Source organism: Parasteatoda tepidariorum, chromosome 6, assembly GCF_043381705.1.
Source record: "Parasteatoda tepidariorum isolate YZ-2023 chromosome 6, CAS_Ptep_4.0, whole genome shotgun sequence".
In the NCBI taxonomy this organism is placed as follows: domain Eukaryota; kingdom Metazoa; phylum Arthropoda; class Arachnida; order Araneae; family Theridiidae; genus Parasteatoda; species Parasteatoda tepidariorum.
In genome coordinates, this window is record NC_092209.1 from 63,038,798 (window position 1) to 63,059,980 (window position 21,183).

General features: G+C 29.5%; 1 protein-coding gene across 2 annotated transcripts in view; it reads left to right on the plus strand.

Annotated features, from left to right (window-relative positions):
* Positions 1 to 21,183, plus strand: part of LOC107444278 (uro-adherence factor A-like) — a 706,709-nt gene that overhangs the window by 652,903 nt on the left and 32,623 nt on the right. For both annotated transcript variants that reach the window (XM_071182438.1, XM_071182439.1), the window contains 4 exons: positions 2,052 to 2,238; positions 5,852 to 6,058; positions 8,153 to 8,392; positions 20,463 to 20,739. In XM_071182438.1, coding sequence (XP_071038539.1) covers positions 2,052 to 2,238; positions 5,852 to 6,058; positions 8,153 to 8,392; positions 20,463 to 20,739 — 911 coding nt within the window. The remainder of the gene's footprint in view (positions 1 to 2,051; positions 2,239 to 5,851; positions 6,059 to 8,152; positions 8,393 to 20,462; positions 20,740 to 21,183) is intronic.

A 21,183-nucleotide genomic window follows, 5' to 3' on the forward strand; every position in this document is an offset into this window, starting at 1 on the left:
ATCAAATGTTTTCCGGGCAAAAGAAATGAATTAGTTTTATTCTTATTGGAGCACTGAACACTCCAGCCCGTCAATATCACGGGAGCGAGAAATAGCGAGCGAAAACTCACCCCGTCATTTTCACCGGAGCGAGAAGGAAGGGGTTAAATGATTCTTCACTTTCTCTACTTTCTTGAATGTCTTCTTTGAAAAATCTGGCCATTCGAAATTGCCCCTTGATTTTTTTTTCGAATATTCTTTGATTCCAGTATTCTTGATTTTTCGCTTTGTGCACTGTTAAATAATTCTTCACTTTCTCTGCTTTCTTTAATGTTTTCTTTTAAAAATCTGTCGATTCAAAATTGCCACTTGATTATTTTTTCCGAATATTCTTTGATTCCAGTATTCTTGATTTTTCGCTTTGCGCACTATTAAATAATTCTTCACTTTCTCTGCTTTCTTTAATGTTTTCTTTTAAAAATCTGTCGATTCAAAATTGCCACTTGATTATTTTTTCCGAATATTCTTCGATTCCAGTATTCTTGATTTTTCGCTTTGTGCACTATTAAATGATTCTTCACTTTCTCTACTTTCTTTAATGTTTTATTTAAAAAATCTGGCGATTCGTGATTGCAACTTGATTATTTTTTCCGAATATTCTTCGATTCCAGTATTCTTGATTTTTCGCTTTCTATTAAATGATTCTTCACTTTCTCTACTTTCTTTAATGTTTTATTTAAAAAATCTAGCGATTCGTGATTGCAACTCGATTATTTTTTCCGAATATTCTTCGATTCCAGTATTCTTGGTTTTTCGTATTGTGCACTGTTAAATGATTCTTCACTTTCTCTACTTTCTTTATTGTTTTCTTTCAAAAATCTAGTGATTCGAGTTTGCCACGCGATTATTTTTTGCGAATATTCTTCGATTGAAGTATTCTTGATTTTTCGCTTTGGGCACTATTAAATGATTCTTCACTTTCTCTACTTTCTTTAATGTTTTCTTTTAAAAATCTGGCAATTCGAGTTTTTCATTTGATTATTTTTTCCGAATATTCTTCGATTGCAGTATTCTTCATTTTTCGCTTTGTGCACTATTAAATAATTCTTCACTTTCTCTGCTTTCTTTAATGTTTTCTTTTAAAAGTCTGCCGATTCGAAATTCCCACTTGATTATTTTTTCCGAATAATCCTCGATTCCAGTAGTTTCAGTTTCTATTTTATCACTATGCTTGGTTAAAAACTTAAAGTGTCAAGTGAGATTAAGAGAAAAAAAATAAAGAACCTACATTTTCTTCTTACTCAGTTTTTTCAATGCACTGATTGCATTCCATATTAAGAGTTAGGAATTCACGAAACAAACCAACTAAATTGAATAAATTGAACATTTATTCAGTGTGCTCATAATACTCATGAAGTCTACTAATGTAACTGGCCATTATACATAATCAGCACTTTATTATCATCTCAGAAATAAAATTTTCAGTTTTGGCAATTCTTGAGTTAAGTTTTGTGAGTTTTGAGATTCATTTCGTCTTGAAATCAAATGATTTTGAAGAACAGCAAACTCTTGAATTAAGAAGAAAATGTATTCATCGCAGTGCATTTTGGGAGATTGTTAAGTATAATAAAGTCTAGATGATTGAAAATAACAAGCTGAGACAAGCCGACCGTTTTGTATGAGGGTTAAGGAGTTAACCTCGAACCACGAAGATCACGGGTTCGATTCCCGCTACGGGCAAGGGTTTAATTTATCTCACTCTTCCATCTGTCCTTATATTGTTTAGGTGATATTGATCCACCTATAAAATGCCCATGAAGAAATAATTATTAGAAAAGTTAGATACATTTAGCGCAACGGAGTTTTTCTTTTTTTTATTTTTTAAGAATGACAAAATTTGCTTCCTCGAAAAAGTGATGACAGTTATTTCGTCTTTTTTTGCTCGGAATATGTGCCAGGAAGCGGTGTCGTCAAAACCAAATAAAATTTCACGAAATTTGAGTATCCATTTTTTACAGTGTACATTCAATTAATCTCCCAAAATAGTTATTTTCTCTATTTCTTAATTTCAGGTGAAGCATTTCAAGAAGAAATACAATCACATTCACCAAAACCATCAAATGATCCAGAAGACATCAGTTTTTATACAACAGCCGCTCTCCCACCAGATGACCTGGAATCATCAGATGAATCTACCAAAAAAGAAACTCCGCCCACCACACCTTCCACAGAATCTGAAGGCTACACCCCATTTCATAAGTATGCCCCATTATCGATCCCGTTATAAAAATAAATATCGATTATTAAATTACATTATTATTTCTGTCTTTTAGAACACCCCCATCCCCCCTAAAATGCTAGTTTGACTTTAAATCCAATAACGTAATAAATTGAAAAAATAAAGACAACCAATCTTTAAAGAGATTAGGAGAAGAAAAAGTGCTGATTGATTTTTTTAGAAAATAGATTCTGAAAGTAATAAAAATAAATTATATTATTCTTCTGTGCATTCTAGGGTAACGCCAGCATAAGATTAGCAAATTCTTAAAATTTTAAAATAGTTCTACTTAAACTACTTATAACACTCCGTTCAAATAGTATTAAAGTAATGAATCTAGTTCTAATTTAATATATTTAATCTCTTAGCATTTTCAGTTGATTTTTACATTGCTATTACTTAAAACATCTTCAATTCTTAAGAAGATGCTATACCATGGCATATTTTATAACCGTCGTTGAACAGCCGACCCAATTTTTGGGGGGGTTACGTAGTCTTGCAATTTTGAACCCAATCCAGAAGAAACTCCTGGATCAAGTATTGGGAGAAATTTGCCTTAGCGGATGGCTTTTTGATGGAACTAACCCGCATTTACGTTACATGGAGATGAAGACCACGAGACCACTCATGGTTAGCCTGATGGCAAGAGGACTCTAACCCATGATCCGTCTACCACTGAGGATATTTCAAGTCAGCACTGTGGTTGGTACAAGCCGGATGCGGAATTCGTATCGACGAGCCATCGTCGGGATCGAACCCCGGTTCAACCCTTTGAAAGGCGAACGCTCTATCCCCTGAGCCATTGCGGCTCATACCATGGCATATTATATTTACCCTCCATTTGAGCTCATGTAAATTTAGAGTGAACCATGAAACTTTCAAACGCTGAATAAATGTTTTCAAAATAGCGAAATGCGAACAAATTATCTCAGGATTACTTTCCGACATAAAACATCTCGTTTGTTTAACTTTTAAAAAGACGCTATACCATGTCATATTCCATTTCTCGTTCATTAGTTTATAGAAATTTAAATTTCTGAAAAGGGAATTCGTGCAAATCTAAACTATGAAGTTTCAAAAGCTGAAAAAGTTTTTCAAAATATCAGAATGCGAAAAAATTGCTACAGGATTACTTTTTCACTAAAACCTCTTGAGTAATTCTGTCATAATTGACTTGCATTGTGATAATTGAACATCAAGAGGAAGAATTGTTTAGAACCATTTACACAAAAATGACGATTGTATTTCCGATGATTTTACTCTGTTGCATTTTGAGGTTTACTAAGCTTTGAGAAAATCAATCAAGGATCAAATCGGTTCTCCCTGAGAGTTATTACTCAATTAAGATAATCCGTGCAGGGGATTATGGCTCCTGTCCACGCATAAACAAGGAGAACAAAAAAAGGAGAAAAAAATAGTGAAGAAAAAAAATAATAATACGAGTGAGAAAGTATTGTTTAATTTTCAGGTTTCAAATTTGTGATTTTCAGGAAAATACAATTTTTTCCCTACCCAATTATTATTTTTTTTCAATATCAAAAATTTTTGAATGTGTTTTTAAATTTTAAGGGATGTAAATACTTGTGACATTCGTATATACTTACAAATTCAGTCGCATGCCTACAGGATTGCTTCTGAAATTTCTCAAACCTTGGAATTCATTTTTCTCAAAATCAGCTTTCATGAACACGAACAGTTTTCCCCCCTTCAACAAGCTTCATGGCTCATCATTTGAAACTTCATGGTTTATTTTAAGTTTACTTATACTCACTTCTTTAACACTTTAAATTATTTATTCAGGGGAAAGAGAATCCACCATGAAGGATTTCTTTCACAATATAGCGTCCTTTTAACAAACCAAGTCGAATAGGCGGACAGACATCAATCGTTGGTGCTTAGCCGAGATTTGATACAAGTTATAGAAACATTCAAAATAGTGGCTTTTTTTCGTTACGCTGGTTTTTAAATTATAAAGTAAATGAGTATTGTGCAAACTGATGATGTTTTTAAAACTTAAATTGAAACAAACAAATTTCTTGAACGAAGACTCAAAATTTCTGAAAGCTTATTTTTAAATTCAAACGGCTTAATCGTCTACTGTGCATATGAATTATTCAAATTCCATGATTTATGTAAGCATAATTAGACCTTAAAATTGTGCATTACAATTGCTCATGTGACAAAGATACATCAAGAACAGCACAAACATGCGAAAAAAAATATATTTAAAAAGATTAAAGATTAGGTACATTAAAAAGTATTAATACTTCTGCGCCAGAATTTTTTCTATTTCTCTTCCTATTGAATAAGCATTAACGTACTATGTAACGGTTACAAAGAACACACCAAAGGTTATAAGTCCCTTAACGGTTTTTTTTTAAATATATTACTACAGTTCATTTTTAAAGTTTGGCAAAACAGAATTAAATTAACTTTTTAGACTTTTCTAATGATGCAAATTATTTAAAGCCAAAAGTCGATTTTGAAGCTTACTGAAATACAGTATTGATAAAACTGTTAGAATTTTTTTTTTCAATAATTTCGAAATAACAAAACAAGAATTCATTATATTCTAAGAATATTTTATTAACATTTCTGTGCTATATGACCATTTTAATAATTCGTAGAACCTGTTGCCGTGTTGTATAATAAGATACTATAAGATTATATGTATATTATTAACGTTTATTACTTGTAGTTAGCCCTATTCAGGGAATTACAAGTATCACTGGAAAAATTTTATCAAATCTAGTACTGTAGAAACTTTGTAGTAAAATTCTGTTAAATGCATTCTGGTCCTGTTATAAATTTACAGATATTCCCTAAATATGTTAATCTTTCTCACTCCCGAAACCCTCTATTTCTCATGCCCGTGATATTTCCGGGCTGGAGTGCTCAAAATTAATGAGCCAAAAGGATTAAAACAATATATTTCTTATGCCTAGAATCATGTTTATTTCTCTATTTAAATACCAGATAGCTATATCAAATTATTCAAAATGCGCTTAGAAATAGTTAATTTTAACTGGAACTTATCTTATATTAACTCAAAAATTCAAAATAGCTGCATATATCGTACATTCATTTAGTTTTATATAATTTTCTCGAATAAAAATAGGCACTTTTATGATCGTTTTCTTCAGAATTATGTGACCAATAAAGAACTTTTTTAAAAATAGCTTGTGGCTTTCGAAAGCATTATTAAAGAGAAAAATCTCCTTTTTTAAATTTGGCCAGTATTGTACAACTGAGGATTTTTTTTAAAGTATTTAATAACCAAATTTGTTAAATTTCGAAATCAAATTTTATGTGACTCAATCGTCACCGACTTAACCCATTTTACCCAAAGAATAAAACTTTATCAATTAATAAAAAACCGTTACATAAGATTTACGTAAATGAATTATGAATGCTGTTGACATTTTCAAAATCATAATTCTCCAATAAAAATATGTTAGAATAATATAATAAATCATTTCTTAGAGAATAAATCATTATATTGCAGTTAAAATTAAATGTTTCTCAGAGCTTTTATAAGATATCCATTCAACCTTCGTATAAGCATTAAAAAGATATTAAATGTTTCCTCTACAGACCTCATCATGACACAAGTGGCACTCCTGACTCCGATCGAACAAGTGACATCACCCCTTTGTTCGATCCCTCCCCAGAGCCCTTATCGAGTTTACAAGAACCTCAGACAGTCATCGAGATTCGAAGTGAAGCTACCTCGGAGGAAATTTTATCAACAGGAAACGATTACGATGACGATGAAATGTATAAAATGGATGATGAAGATAGGTGAGTATCTATTATATTTAATTAAAGAATCGATCTTTTGTTCAAAATGAACTTTAATTGAAGGTTTTTAGCTTGATTATTTCTTTTTTTCTTTTTTTTTCAGTGCACTAACTCGAATGTTCTTTCAAAATCAAAATTAAGGGAACTTTTTCACCTCTATAATATGACATAAAATGACATAATTTCCATTTTTGAAACAGATTCTTTTTTCAAGAAATGAAAAAAGATAACTCATTTGGAAAAACAATACATTACTGTCCTTCATAATACAATAATGATAATAATACATTAATAATAATATATTAATAATAACAATAATAATAATAATAATAATAATATATTAATAATAATAATATTATATTAATAATAATAATAATATTAATATATAAATAATAATATACTTATAATTACATATTAATAATTATTAAATATTAATAATCATGTGACAACTATTTTTGTAAAAACTGAGATGATAGATAACACTTGAAAATATTTTCTTAATTTAGGAGCAAACATCTTGCTTAGTTTTTCATTTCCGCAGAATAATGTACTTTTTCCGTCCTCATGACAGGGAATTAATGCTCAACTTCTGACATACTAAATCTGACTCCAGACATATTAACTCATCTCTATGCTATTGAGTATTATTTCAGTCATATTAACGCTTATTTTCAGATAAATGATATTAATTCTGCCTTTATCTTGCATTGCGCACATTAAAGTATTCTGCCCTGATTTGTCACCTTCAGCCTCCACTCACACCTCGGCTACCACGGTTTCTCTTGCTTTGCTTTTACAAGCATTATTTTTACTATTTTTGAATAGCAAATATGCATATCCTTTCTTTCTAACCTATTTCTTTTATCATTGACTTGAACTAGGGACTTGGAATATGTCGATCATTTTCAATTTAACTTTGGAAAACATAACTCTTATTATTAAGTAATACTTTAAGCACTTGGATGTTTTCGTATTTAAAAAAAGGTTTAGATCTGTGATAAACTAATTACTCTGGCATATAAAAGAATAGATACTACAACACTATATGATCTAAGCAATTAAAATACACAACTTTCAAAAACACAAATATTAATGAATTGAATATAATATTAATGAACGTAATACAAAAAAAACTAGGATTACTTTATAAATAACACCATATTACATCCAAAACCGATAGATTAATTGGTGAATAAATCCTTCGATATTATTGACAAAAATCAACAATGAATAACACATTAATGGATAGAAAAGATAAAAATAAGATTAAAAATATAAGCGACTTTATGCTTTATACCATATTACATCCTATAACCTTTGATTGATTTCTGAATAAAACCTTTTATATTATTGAGAAAAGATAAACAATGAAATAAAAGATTTAAAAAAATAGGCCATTTTATGCATAATACCTTATTACTTCCTAAAACCTTTGATTGATTGCTGAATAAAACCTTCGATATTAATGAGAAAAGATCAATAATGTATTGCATATCAATGGGTATATATATATAAAACCTTAAAAGTGAGCTTAACTGAACTCAAAATACTGAACTGTTATTTTTAAACAAGCTTGCAAATTATAATAATTTTAGATAATGGTGCAAATTAGAAAGTATTGAATGAGCCGTCACCATAAATTATTTATAAATATACTCACGTAACAAACCTTTTAAGTTATATTTCAATAATTATACTTAAATAAGTAATAACTCGTTAGAACATGGAATTAATTTCTACTTGCGTTTTTTAAGATTTCTATCTTATACTTTCAGTCCTCTAAGAACAAAATGCAATCAGTTTTTAATGTTGGAACCACGATAAAAAAAATTGTATTTGTAATCAATAGAATAATACTGATAACATTATATTCCATTAATCAATCTTTTACCACTTTAACGTAAAAGCGTACCAAAAAAATCTTTTAATTCTACATAGCGAAATCATGTAGAAAAAAAAATTATTTTATTCTACATGACAACAAAAATAATACAATTTACTTTAAATAGCAAGATGTTTTATTCTATATAGCATAAATTTAATTCTACATAGTATGAAACCCTTTATAAATGTAATTAGATGTTTTTTTGTTAGTTTTCCTAAAGGAAGTGGCAGTCGAAGTGACCGTGGCGGTTCGGAATCATCCGAAAGTTCCAGTGTGCTATCAGGACTTCAAGAATTTGAAAGCGCCAAGTTAGGAGCTACAATGGATCCTAACCGCTTACAAATGGGTTCCTACCCGCCATTGGATATTCGAAAAACCGGCGATGAACTATCAACAGTTTCCGAAGTTTCTGAAGAGAGTAGTAAAAATGGAGTTGTGCGTGTACGAAGGTTAGTGTTTTGGTCCAATTTATTTCTTATCTTTTTGGTTTAATTTTTTTTGGTATCTTTGGTTCAATTGCAAGAAGAAGAAAAAAGAAAGAAATATTTTACATAGCATAAAGCTCTTATTCTACAAAGCAAGAAAAGTTTTTTTAACCGTTTCCCTCTCGATCCCTCAAAATCACGTGATGAGCTATCGTCTCCTGTTTCTCGAGTCCACGACATTTCGCGCTAGAATGCTTAAAAGTAATATACCAAGATGGTTTGAATATATATATAACTGTTGCGCTCGGAATTTTTTATTTATTATTTTACACTCTAGATGGCGGCAGAGTACTTTTAATGTAACTGGAGATAGTTTATTTTAAACTAGATGTCAGCACTATCCAAATATATGTATCTGCGATATGTATTTCATATTCTTAGCTCAGCTACTTAAGCTCCTTATAAATGCAAGTAATTTGTGTTCTGTGAGAAAATATTTTTTAAGAATGTGTACATAAGAAGTTTTAAATTTTAAGCTAAAAACAAATTCCAAAAATCAAAAATGAATACATATATTGTACATGCATCTATTTTTATTTAATTTTCTTGAATAAAATTTTTATGACCGTTTTCGTGAAAATAATATGATCGTTAAAGGGTTAATCGAGTCGAATGTTTTTTTTTTATTTTATAATTTTTTATATTTTATAACGGTAGTTGAACAGCCGACCCAATTTTGGATTTACAACTACTTATGTTCAACGCCGTAGCCTTGTAATTTTGAACCGATGTAGAAGAGAAGGAAACTCCTGGATCAGGAACCCCAGAGGTATGATTTTTTTATGGGAAGATAGAGAACTTTGTGACTCAACAGATTTAACGTGCATCAGTCAGCATTTACTACACGGGGAGTCTTCGACCGGCGGGGATCGAACCCACGACCTCTTGGACATGGGCCCAGTGCCCTACCAACGAGGCTATCCCGGCCCTGAGTCGAATGGTCTATAGAATTTCACTGTAAAAAATTTTAGTGTGTCTCAATACCAAAAATGGTGACAACTTCTTTATACAAAGATAGTGTGGGGAAACGCAATACATTTTTCTTGGACCATGGAGCTAAATGTTTCATATCACCCATATGGATGTATGGACACTACTTGTGTGAAGTAGCCTCCATCATTTTTATTATTCAGTTGCACTATCATGTATATTAGTAAGATATGATACACATAAAAGTCAGTAAAGCTATTTTTATGATATGCTATAAAGCAAGAATTATTAATTTGGGATGCATCTATGCAATATTTCTAAAAATAAAATTAGTTTGTTAATCAAACATTCGCGCAGCACAATGAGAATATAAATTCCAACTAGGCCTACCAAACACTAAAGTGGGTAGAAATTAAATGTTTTAAAATTACTTAACGCAATTGACATAGTTATATAAATCTTTTTATAAGAATATATTATGAATATATATTAGGAATATATTAAGAATATATATTTATAAGAAGAATATAAGAATTCAACCAAAAACATACAAGACTTTTATAAGAGTACTCTACTGTTTCTATGGAATGTTCAGTGTTGTGCGAGGCGAAAACTCGTGTTTGAATTGTAAACAAACTATGTATGTCTTCTAACGATTTGCAAACGTACGCCGAAATTGGTGAAAATAATTATTGATTGGAATAAATGCAATCGATCTTAGTGTAAGCTTTCTCGTATATTAGAATTAAGATTTAGCTACACTTTTTAAAATATGTGTGACCCCTCGAACATAAAGTAACACTTATTTTTAGATTTTTAACACCAAATTCAAATAGGTATAAGACGACAGTTTTTATAGTGTACACTACGTTAGCTATTAGAAAAATCGGCGATGAACTATCAACAGTTTCCTAAGTTTTAGAAGAGATTATTAAGAATAGAGCTGATGGCTAAGTTGTTAACGTTAAGTTTAACGATAAGTTTTGTAAAGCAGTAAAATAGAGCTGAAAGGTAAGAGTTTAGCTTCAATTTGTTACTTATAATATTCATAACTATAAATTATACTGTAAGTTACAAGCTTGCTTCGCGGCTCCAACAAGAAGATTAAAATTATTTGATGATGGCTCAGGGGACAGATAGCGTTCACCTTCTAATGAGGTGAACCGGGTTTGAATCCCACTGATGGCTGGTCGATACAAATCCGACCATAGTGCTGACGTGAAACATCCTCAGGGGTAGACGAATCATGTATTAGACTCCTTTTGCCGTCAGGCTAACCGTGAGAGGTTCTCGTGGTTTTCCTTTCCATGTAATGCAAATGCGGGTTAGTTCAATCAAAAAGTCCCCCACGAAGGCAAATTTTTCCAATACTTGATCCAAGAGTTCAATGATCTTCTGGATTGGGTTCAAAATTACAACGATACGGAATTGAACATTAGTAGTCGTAAACCCTAAAATTGGGTCAGCTGTTCAACGACTGTTATTAGATAAAATAAAATCAATCAGCAAAAACAAGCTGAATGTATTAAATAGGTATTAAATTTGGTATCAAATGAGAAATTTGGTATAAAATAGGATACGTCCAGTTTTTCATCTAAATCAGACTAGAAGAACTCATATTTAACCAGTGTTCTTCATGTAGACAAACCGTCATATTGTCAATATATTAATACAGCACAATCATTTGCTTCAAACTTCTAATAATAGTCCAAAAGCATTTGAAACATTAACATGCATTCAAAACACGCCCTACCATTATTTCATTAAGAAAATAATAATTTTATTGTTTAAATATACTCTTATTATTCAAAAATTTTACGGAGCTCCAAAAATCACAACCTCTTTCATCAACAAGCTGATATCAATGTAAGCTTTATATTTTATTGGTGTTAAGGTTTAACTACACCTTTTGAAGTGAATAACTCAACATAAAGTAATCATTCATACAATTTTTAGAGTTTTTAAACAGAAAATTCGGATAAGTACACCACAGTGTTTACGATGTAATAAACTAAATCCGCTTTTAACTACTTTGAATTTTCAAAAATAAATTTTATTTTATTAAGTTTTAAAATTTTATTTTAGTGTTCCATTAGCAAAAGAAGAAAAATAGTTGTCGAGTCATTTTTCCCGGAATCATTCGTGAGGCACTTATGTGGTTTTATGAATTGCACGGCAGAAATATGTTCTGAAATAAAATATTTTTACCAAGTTGCTGAAAATTCATTACAAAAGTAATTAAAGATAACTTCCCTTATACTGAAATCACCGATAAATTGTTCATGATACATTGTAACAAAACTTATTCTCTCTCTACTATCTAAAGTAGCATTCTTGCAACTACACTGTTAAAAATTTTGAAAGTTTTTGAACTACAAAAACGTTCAAATTTCCTATTGAACCATGTAGTCATAAGTTAATCTTTCTAAAAGCAGTGGAGTCATCCCCTCAGCAAAGGACCAAAATTGCGTTGGCATGTCTTCAATTCATCCTCAGGGATGTTTCCCAGACAGTCGAAATTACCCTATTGTGCAGCTCTAGTGAGACGTAAATAAAGTACCAACCTACCTACACAATTTTTCTACTCCTGATTTCTGGGACGCGATGGCTCAGTGGTTAAGTCACTGAACTGACATTGTAGGGAACTCGGATTCGATTCCCAGTGACAACCCCGAAACCCACTCAGCTTCAGATCGATGAGTACCAGTCTGTCCGAGAAGTTAATGCTGCCTGTCTGCAGTGCTACCCACATTGTCACAATAAAATCGTTGGTCACGAAACTGGGGAACCTTAACCTCCACGACCCCTTGACCTACAACGGGCTGTTGTGGAAATGTTTTATTGCTTTTTGCATCTGATAACTATACTATAAAAGCATGACTCTCATTATCACATAATTTAGAACGCAGCAATTTTGAATTATAACTAACGTAGTTCAAAGAAACGATATTACTGCTCAACGTTCATCGATTTTTATGTACGTATAGACTGACCGATTTCAAAAGTATGACTTTGTTACACCAAAGTGCCCTTGAATTTAAAACTTGCTGTTAATAATTTCACTAAAACTAATGGGGTAAAAATGTCCGCACTAAATTTCAAGGAGAACGTTGAGACGTTAAGCAAAAACAAATACTAAACTTAAATAACTTTTATGTAAATATTAACTAAGTTAAAGTCATCAGAGCGTTAATCAAAATTGAACTTTTTTTTCTCTTATGATAGACGGAAAATAGTACCCGCAGAAAACTATATGCATGAAATAATTAAATTTATAATATAATATCGTATAACTTAAAAAATTAAATGAAAAGATAGCACCTTTTCAACCGTCTAAACTACGTTAAAAATTGATTAGCTGCACTTCAAAATTATTTGTTTATTTTTCTGAAATATAAATTGCGCATCAAGTACGTAATGAAAATAACGTTTAAGTTAAATACTACAATATCGCATGTTCCTTTACTTCATTAACTACGACTCTGTATATTTTATTAGTTAACGTTTATTAGATAGTTGAAATAGTTTGTTTCAAAATAAAGTTTTTTTCATGTTCAGGTTGATTCTAAATTGATAAGACAAACGTGGGTGGAGGGATAGTAACCATAAGGATTAAAAACAGGAAATGTCATCATTATTAGGAACTGTATATACGTTTGCCTTTAAAGATATATGTACTTTGAACATGCATCTAAATTATCTTAATTATAATACTTTCTAATAGTTATGGCCAAGAACTGCATTTAAATTTGTTCAGTATTAACTGTTTTATCTTGGTTTAAAGATTCGGCGACATGCTCCCCAAGTCATTAAATTATGATAAAACAGTTATTTCTGTGGTATTTGAATTAAATTTCTGACAATAATAAATGTTAAACATAAATATGAAACATAAAACTTACACCAAATTAAGATAATTTAAATAAATAAAAATACCATATCAAAGGTACACGTAGTAACAGAAAGTTTATCCTATGATTTTAGAAGCATCCTGTATGCTCTTAGAAACTTTTACTTGTAACTTAAACTTGTGTTTGTACTTATGATAAAACAGTTACTTCTGAGATATTTGAATTCAATTTCTGGCAATAATAAATAGAAAACATAAATATGAAACATAAAACTTACACCAAATTAAGATAATTTAAATAAATAAAAGTAACTTTTCAAATGTATATGTAGTAACAGAAAGTTTATCCTATGAATTTAGAAGCATCCTGTAGGTTACTAGAAATTTTTACTTGTAACTTAAACCTGTGCTTGTACTTATGATAAAACAGTTATTTCTGAGGTATATGAATTCAATTTCTGACAATAATAAATAGAAAATATAAATATGAAACATAAAACTTATACCAAATTAAGATAACTTAAATAAATAAAAGTAACGTTTCAAAGGTAGGCGTAGTAACAGAAAGTTTGTCTTATGATTTTAGAAGCATCTTGTATGTTCCTACAAACTTTTACTAGTAACTGAAATTTGTACTTATAATAAAATAGTTATTTCTGGGGAATTTGAATTCAGTTTCTGAGAGTAAAATATATAAAACATAAATACGAAACATAAAACTTACATCAAATTAAGATAATTTCAATAAATAAAAGTACCGTTTCAAAGGTAGACGTAGTTACAGAAAGTTTGTCCTATGATTTTATTAGCATCCTGTATGTTCCTGGGAACTTTTAATTGCAACTTAAATTGATAGACTGCATAGGAATAACAGCAAATTTATTCTTAAAAATTCTTAATTTTTTAAATAGTGTTATGTATTTTCCACTTGATTAAAAGCTGAATTTTAAATGTAAAAAAATAATTAAATTTTCATTTATTGTATTGTTTATGAATGCATTAAAATTTTTGGGATGAAAAAAATAAGACTTTGTGTTAAGATGAAACAAAAATAAATGAAATGAGAAAAATATACTGTTTGCTGATGTTTCAGTTTTATTTTAGAGAGAAAAATAATCTCAAAAATTCCCGTACGTTGCACAAGTTTATATTAACCAAATTATATAACAATTATTAAATAGGAAAAACCTCTATGTTTGATTAAATATCATGCCTGGCATGCAGCTTCTTAGGTAGATCCAAATTTGATTTAAATATTTATCTATAAAAATAATCTATGAATTCAATCTAAAAGAAATAGTTGGATTATTTATATTATTATTAAAATATTTTATTTCGTCTCTGAGTTCTTAGTTTCAAATATTTGAGAAGCAATTTGATTTTTGCTGTGTTATTAATTTCTCCAGTTTTTATATTAATTAATAAATTTGAAAAATCAAGGTTTATTGTATTAAAAAAAATTTGTTTTGAAAATTACACTGATAAAAGAGATTTGGTTAATTTATGTTTGCTGTTTGAATTACGTGGATCCAACTAATAAGTAAATATCTAAATTAAATTAAAAACATTTCTTTGCTAACAAGTAAGTATATACAGCTAATAAGTAAAAGATATGACAATTTCTAACTAGCCATAAAAATCTTTTGATAACAATGGCTGTTTAGCGCATTCTCATTGGAGGAAAAAAAACGTACGATGTGATCTTTAATTAAATAAGAAGATCCTACGTCTTTGGCTATTATCAGCTTAAAATCAAACAAAATTTATTACTCTGTTAACATGTAAAGAATTTGTTTATCCTTATTTAAGAAGCATTCACCAATAATATATATTTATCATTCCTTCTTAATTTTATTCTATGTCTCTATGTCATCACTGCGTTTTCGAATTATGATTATCAAACTGAAAACTTAAACGCAAAAGTGCTACTCTTTTGTTATTGTTATAAAGTAATCTCCTAATATTACATTAAAGGTATTTAGTTAAATTTTTAAAAATATAAAACAGATAAGAAATAATTGTTTCTTTTTTTAAGTTAAATTTATTTTTAAAATTAAATTTATGTAAAATTATGTTGAAACAGCGTAAGTAATTAAAACGTAATGAATACAAAATAAACACTTAAAAATTTTAAAGTAGGTAATATTAAGAATTAACTAAATAATCACTTCTTAAAAAAAGCATAGAACAAATTTTTAAAGTAAATAGATTTAAATTTTAATTTTTAAAAACAATATAGGGGATGTTACGATACAAAATGATTAAGCTGAAATTTTATCTCAAAGTGCTGGAAAGTAAATTTATGTATCCAATTATTATCAATACAGTAAAAAAATGGTTTCTTTAAATTAATTATTTTCTGTTTGAAAATAATTCAGTCAACTGAAAAATTAAATCTGTTGGAAAAATCAGAAATGACTGTGAAGCAATCGTGGGAGCTATGGGCGAAGCGAGCAAAATGTGATGTCTTTAATTTCAAAAATCGTTTAATAATAGCTTTTAAAAGATTTTGTCTTACATGATAATCATGATAACATTTCTAAATATAGTTTTCTTTGATCTAAGAATGCTGGAGTTTGCTACCCTATGCCCAATTAAATTCTCAATTTCCTGAAATACTCATGTTACTAATTCCTAATGAGAGTTATTGAAGTTAAAAATAAATGCATATTTATTTAGTATTCAATACGGTGATAGCAAGAAATGCCAAATGCATCCTGAAACTTAATTTCTCCGCTAATATTTCTCCTAATAAATACATCGGGGAGAAATAATTACCTTTGAAAAATGAGACCAATTAGCTGACTTAATTCGTTTTTCCCAAAAGGAATTCATCTAAGTGAGTGTATGAAAACAAATAGAATAGTGAATAAAACAAATAATAAAACGATGCATATAGAGTTTCCTAAAAGTAAACAAGAAAATAAGGATACTTCATTCGCAATATTGTAATTAGCAATATTTCGAATTTTATGAAAGAAATTTAATTAAAGAAGTTATTTTTTCTCGTCGTTTTGACATATGTATAATTAAAACTGAAACGTAAGCTATTTTCTTTCTTTTTGTCTATTTACTTCTTATACATGACAATATTTATCTATTGATTAATTCTTTTTTTTTTGTGGAAAATTTTCTGTTTATTTTGCTTACAAATAAGCAGCAAAATGAAATTATACACTTCTTGTTTCCACTTACATATTCGTTCAGAAAATAATCCATGTAAAATAAGTGCTTATTATAACATTTTTCGACATGAAGCACGGTTTTATATTTTTAAAAGTAGTTTCTATTTTTTTTTTTACTAATTTATAAGTTGATGTTATGACGCTTAATAATAATATTCAAAATAATTGGTTATGGAGCTGAGCTCTATGTAGCAAAGAAAAAATCAGGCATGTTTCGCGAATTGCTTTCACAAAGATAATAAAATAAATTGAAATTTTAAGATCCTTTATTATTAAACCAGTGAACTCTGAAAATTAATTTCTTTTAAGCGATGTAAAACAAAATAGCAGCTCTAGTGCTTTTTTTTCGTACGAAACTTCTCTCTTTCTGAAGGGTCTATAACTAAACCAGCAACATCTACTCTTTCCAATTAGAATGAAAAAAATTTCCATGTATTTTAAACAATTATACAGCTAGATTACGATCTGGGACCGGTAAAGAGTGTTTCAGTCTTTCGCCGTAAAAATAAATTTTTGACCTTAAGCAAAACGCGACCATAAAAATACAGATTAACCCGAAAATTTTTACCGTAAAATATATGACCACTAACCATAAATTAACTTTATTCTGCTAAAAGTTACCTTCAATTCTCGTGGAAGACTCGTGGAACAAGGCGGAATATTGTAGTGCTTTCATTCATTTAAGAATGATAAAATTGCTCGTTCCTTTTCCGCGATCATTAATGTAGAGTGAGTTAAGATCGAACCAGGGAACTATGTGTTCATTACCTAGTGTTGTAACTACCTTAGAAATGAATGTGTAGTATGCCAAAAAAATGACTAACTTTTGATCTAATGATCAGATATTCACGTTCTAGGACTCAATCTTAATGTCTCAAGAAGATGATCTCAAATATGCAAATTAGAAATTGCAAACGATATTTCACTTAGCGAAATCAGACACAAAAACGTACTTTCTCTGAATAAACATTTTTTGACGGATTTGGATTCAAACCACCAAAATATAGGGGGTAGCCGCAATCTGGGAAATATGGTCCGAATAATTTGGTCAGGATGGAGCTCCAAGGCTTGGACCCCTTAATGTTAATTTTACTTTTTGCGTATTTCATTATATCTCGAGATTTTTTTTAAACGAAATGAAAGTGTTTTGCACACAATTATAAAGTTTGATTATCCAAAGATAATTAGGTGGAAAAAATAATTTTCTCTAGATATTAATTATTTTTTATTATTTTATTTATAAATGGTAGAAAAAAATCTGAATTGTAAGGTATTAGTTTTTTGAATCATTTTAATGAATATAATTTCACATGGCAGAATACGAAATCTGTGCAAAATCGGTTGTAAAGTCCCAGAGAAATTAAATTTAAAAAAAGTCACATCTTTAAAATTTGATTTCTCAGGAACTATTCGACCGATTTTGCTCGAATTTTGTATTTCGCCATGCAAAATTACGAGCTTTAAAATGTTAACATTTTATACCTTAAAATTCAAAATTTTTGGCTAATATTTAATAAAACAATAAAAAACAATTAATAATTGCTAGCATTTATTTTTTACAGGGAATTATCTTTGGATAAACGAATTTTATAATTGTGCGGAAAAATTGCTTAAATTCGCTTAAAAATATCTTGAGATATAGCGAAATACGCAAAAAGTAAAAATAATGTTAAGAGGACTAAACTTTGCAGCACTCTCCTGACTGAACTATGGGGATCATATTTCCCAGATTGCGGCTACCCCCTATGTTTTGAGGATCAGAAATCCAAATCCGCCGAAAAATGGTTTGTTTATTCAGAGAAGGTACGTTTTTGTACCAAACTTAAAATATTGTCTGCACTTATAAATTAACATATTTGAAGTCACCACATCGAAAAATTAAGATTTAGTTCTAGAACGTTGAGATCCGATCATTAGATCAAAAGTTAGTTAGGCTGGTCCGTTTGTTATTTTGTGCACTGTACACCCCAGAATTGATTAAAGAAGCTTAACATAATGACCGTACAAATAAACTGACAACTCTACCAAGTTTTCTGAAGCTCATTACAATTACGGACACTAGGTTATTTTCTCAGAGAAGGGTGTGAATTAACGGCCAGCTCTCAGAAATTTACCAAATTTTTTGGATACCTGCAACAAGCTGCAAAAAAAAATATAGGGGTTCCAGATGAACCGATAAGTATTGTAAATAAGGCTCGTTTTTTCTTAAAAAAATAATTGTCCAACAATAAGGGTCAGTTTAGGAAGAAAATTGCAGGAAAAAGAGGATAGATTTAAATACTGCTATCTAGACAAATGAGGTATTATTTCTGATCTATTTTCTGAATGAATTGATACCAACTCCATGTCGATAGAACAAATAGTTTTATAAATTTAGATTTTATGTAATAAAAAAACAGTTTTGTACTATTACATAGTTATCATACGCTTAACATTATTACAATCATCATGCGCTTACGTAGTTATCTAGGTAAATGAGGTATTGTTCCCAAGGTATTTTCTTACACGTAATCGAATAAAATGAAACAAAGTTTATAAAACTATTTGTTTCAATTTGTAAGAAAAGAGTCAAAAATTGCAATTTTTATACATAAAATCCTCATTACTGCAAAAATATTAGTATATCTATATTAGTATGTTATATTAGTATATATTAGTATANGGCACTTTCTGTGGCCAATGGACAATAGTTCCAAGTGCCCGCCATTAAAAAAAAAAACATTATTGCAATCATCATGCGCTTACGTAGTTATCTAGGTAAATGAGGTATTGTTCTCAAGGTATTTTCTTACACGTAATCGAATAAAATAAAACAAAGTTTATAAAACTATTTGTTTCAATTTGTAAGAGAAGAGTCAAAAATTGCAATTTTTATACATAAAATCCTCATTACTGCAAAAATATTAGTATATCTATATTAGTATGTTATATTAGTATATATTAGTATATCAACTGAATTTTTATATTTTGGGGGGTTGATTTAACGTAAGAATTACGTAAGAAGCAATACCTTCCTTGTCTAGTGAGCAAAATTTAAGCCTATCCCCTTTTTAACCACTCTTTATCCTCAATCTAATCCTTAGAGATAAAATATAAAATGTACCAATATCTTCAATATTATGTTTATATCATATGCTAACAATGATAAAACTGAAATCCTTTATCCACAAAGTGCAAAACTATTATACATTCTTATATCATACAGCTGTATATATATATATATACAGCTATATATACATATATGCTTTAAAAATGTCTTTGAATTTTTAAAGCATTTTAGAACGCTAATTTNCTATATATATATATATATATTTATATATCTCGTTCAAGTTTTAAATCGTTGATAAAATACTTTTTATTCAGCCCCTGAAGTTCAAATGCATTTTTTAAGCATGTGGTGAATGACATTAGATGTTAATACAGTTTTTTTTTCAAATATAAATTCATTAATTAAATTTAATTAATCAATGTTAGTTTTATATAAGAGGAAAAAAATTTCTTATATAAGATATTTAGCAGGATATAAATTACATATAATTATAATAATAATGTGTAAATATGTATATACATATTTATATTAATTGTAATTATTTAATAAAAAGTAACTAAAACAAAAATTTTTCTTTGTTAACCCAAGTAGGAATTGACTTTGAAAAATAAAATTTTATATTTCTTGTTATTTTTGCAGACAATAGGAGAAAACTCATTCGATTTATGAGAATACCAGGCTTGAAAAATGAAAAGTCAAGAAAAACCTTTTTGAAGTTTTCTGAGTGCATTCAATGAACTATGAGGGGCTGCGCAAATATTCATTATTTGAAGAATTAGATATTTCTATTGTTCATTAAAATTTATGTACCTCATAAATGCTTACTGCACCTTTTCAGAAAAAAAGAAAGATTAGGAATCTTTTAAAAATCCTGAACTATATCTAACCCTTTTAAAACTATTCCAATAAAACGTCTGGTAAAGATATTTTGTACAACAGTGCTTGAAATTAAAAAGAAAAAAAAACATTTCTACTCTTTTTTATTTACCATGTTTAAATAGCGTTCTGTCTTTGCCATAGAAAGAAGTCAGATCGCAAAGCATCAGAAGCCTCTTCGCTCTCCGAAGATCGCCAAAGTCACTTCGAAACTGCCAGAGGAGGATTGTCCTCTAAAAGATCATCCTCATCGGAATACATTCCATCGGAAACAACAACACCAGACAGCACAACGTCGGGCAGCTTTGTTTTGGACAACGGATCCATTACCGAGAACGACTCCTACAATAGCTTTGCTCATATTGAACCAAGGTCAGAGAGTTCTTCTGGAAGAGTTCTGGAGCTGGGAAGAGAGAAGGAGGTAAGGACTCTCTATCGATTTATTTACTCTTTTTCTTTGCATTCCAAAGTTGACAGGCTTCCAAAAAAGGAACCTGAATTACTTTTGGGACTTGGACGTGATTTCTTTTTTTTTTTTTTATCTTTTTGGATTATTTGATTATGTTCCTGCTATTTTTAGTCCTCCTCAATTCTGATTTGAAATGTTATTATTTAGTTACATTTCATCGTTCCGCATTATGGAATTCTTTTTCTCGTAAAATTTTTATCTGAAATTTATGATGTTATTTTCCTGGGCCTATTTATTAAATAAATTAGAAGTAGGGAAAACTGGCGCAAACAAAAGATAAAATATGGCATATGGCGCTATATATTCATAAGTTCAACTACAGTGAGCACTGAGAGTTAGTGCCATTACTGTTAGGCAACTTCATCATCTATTGTAGTTTGAATGTGATGGCATTTC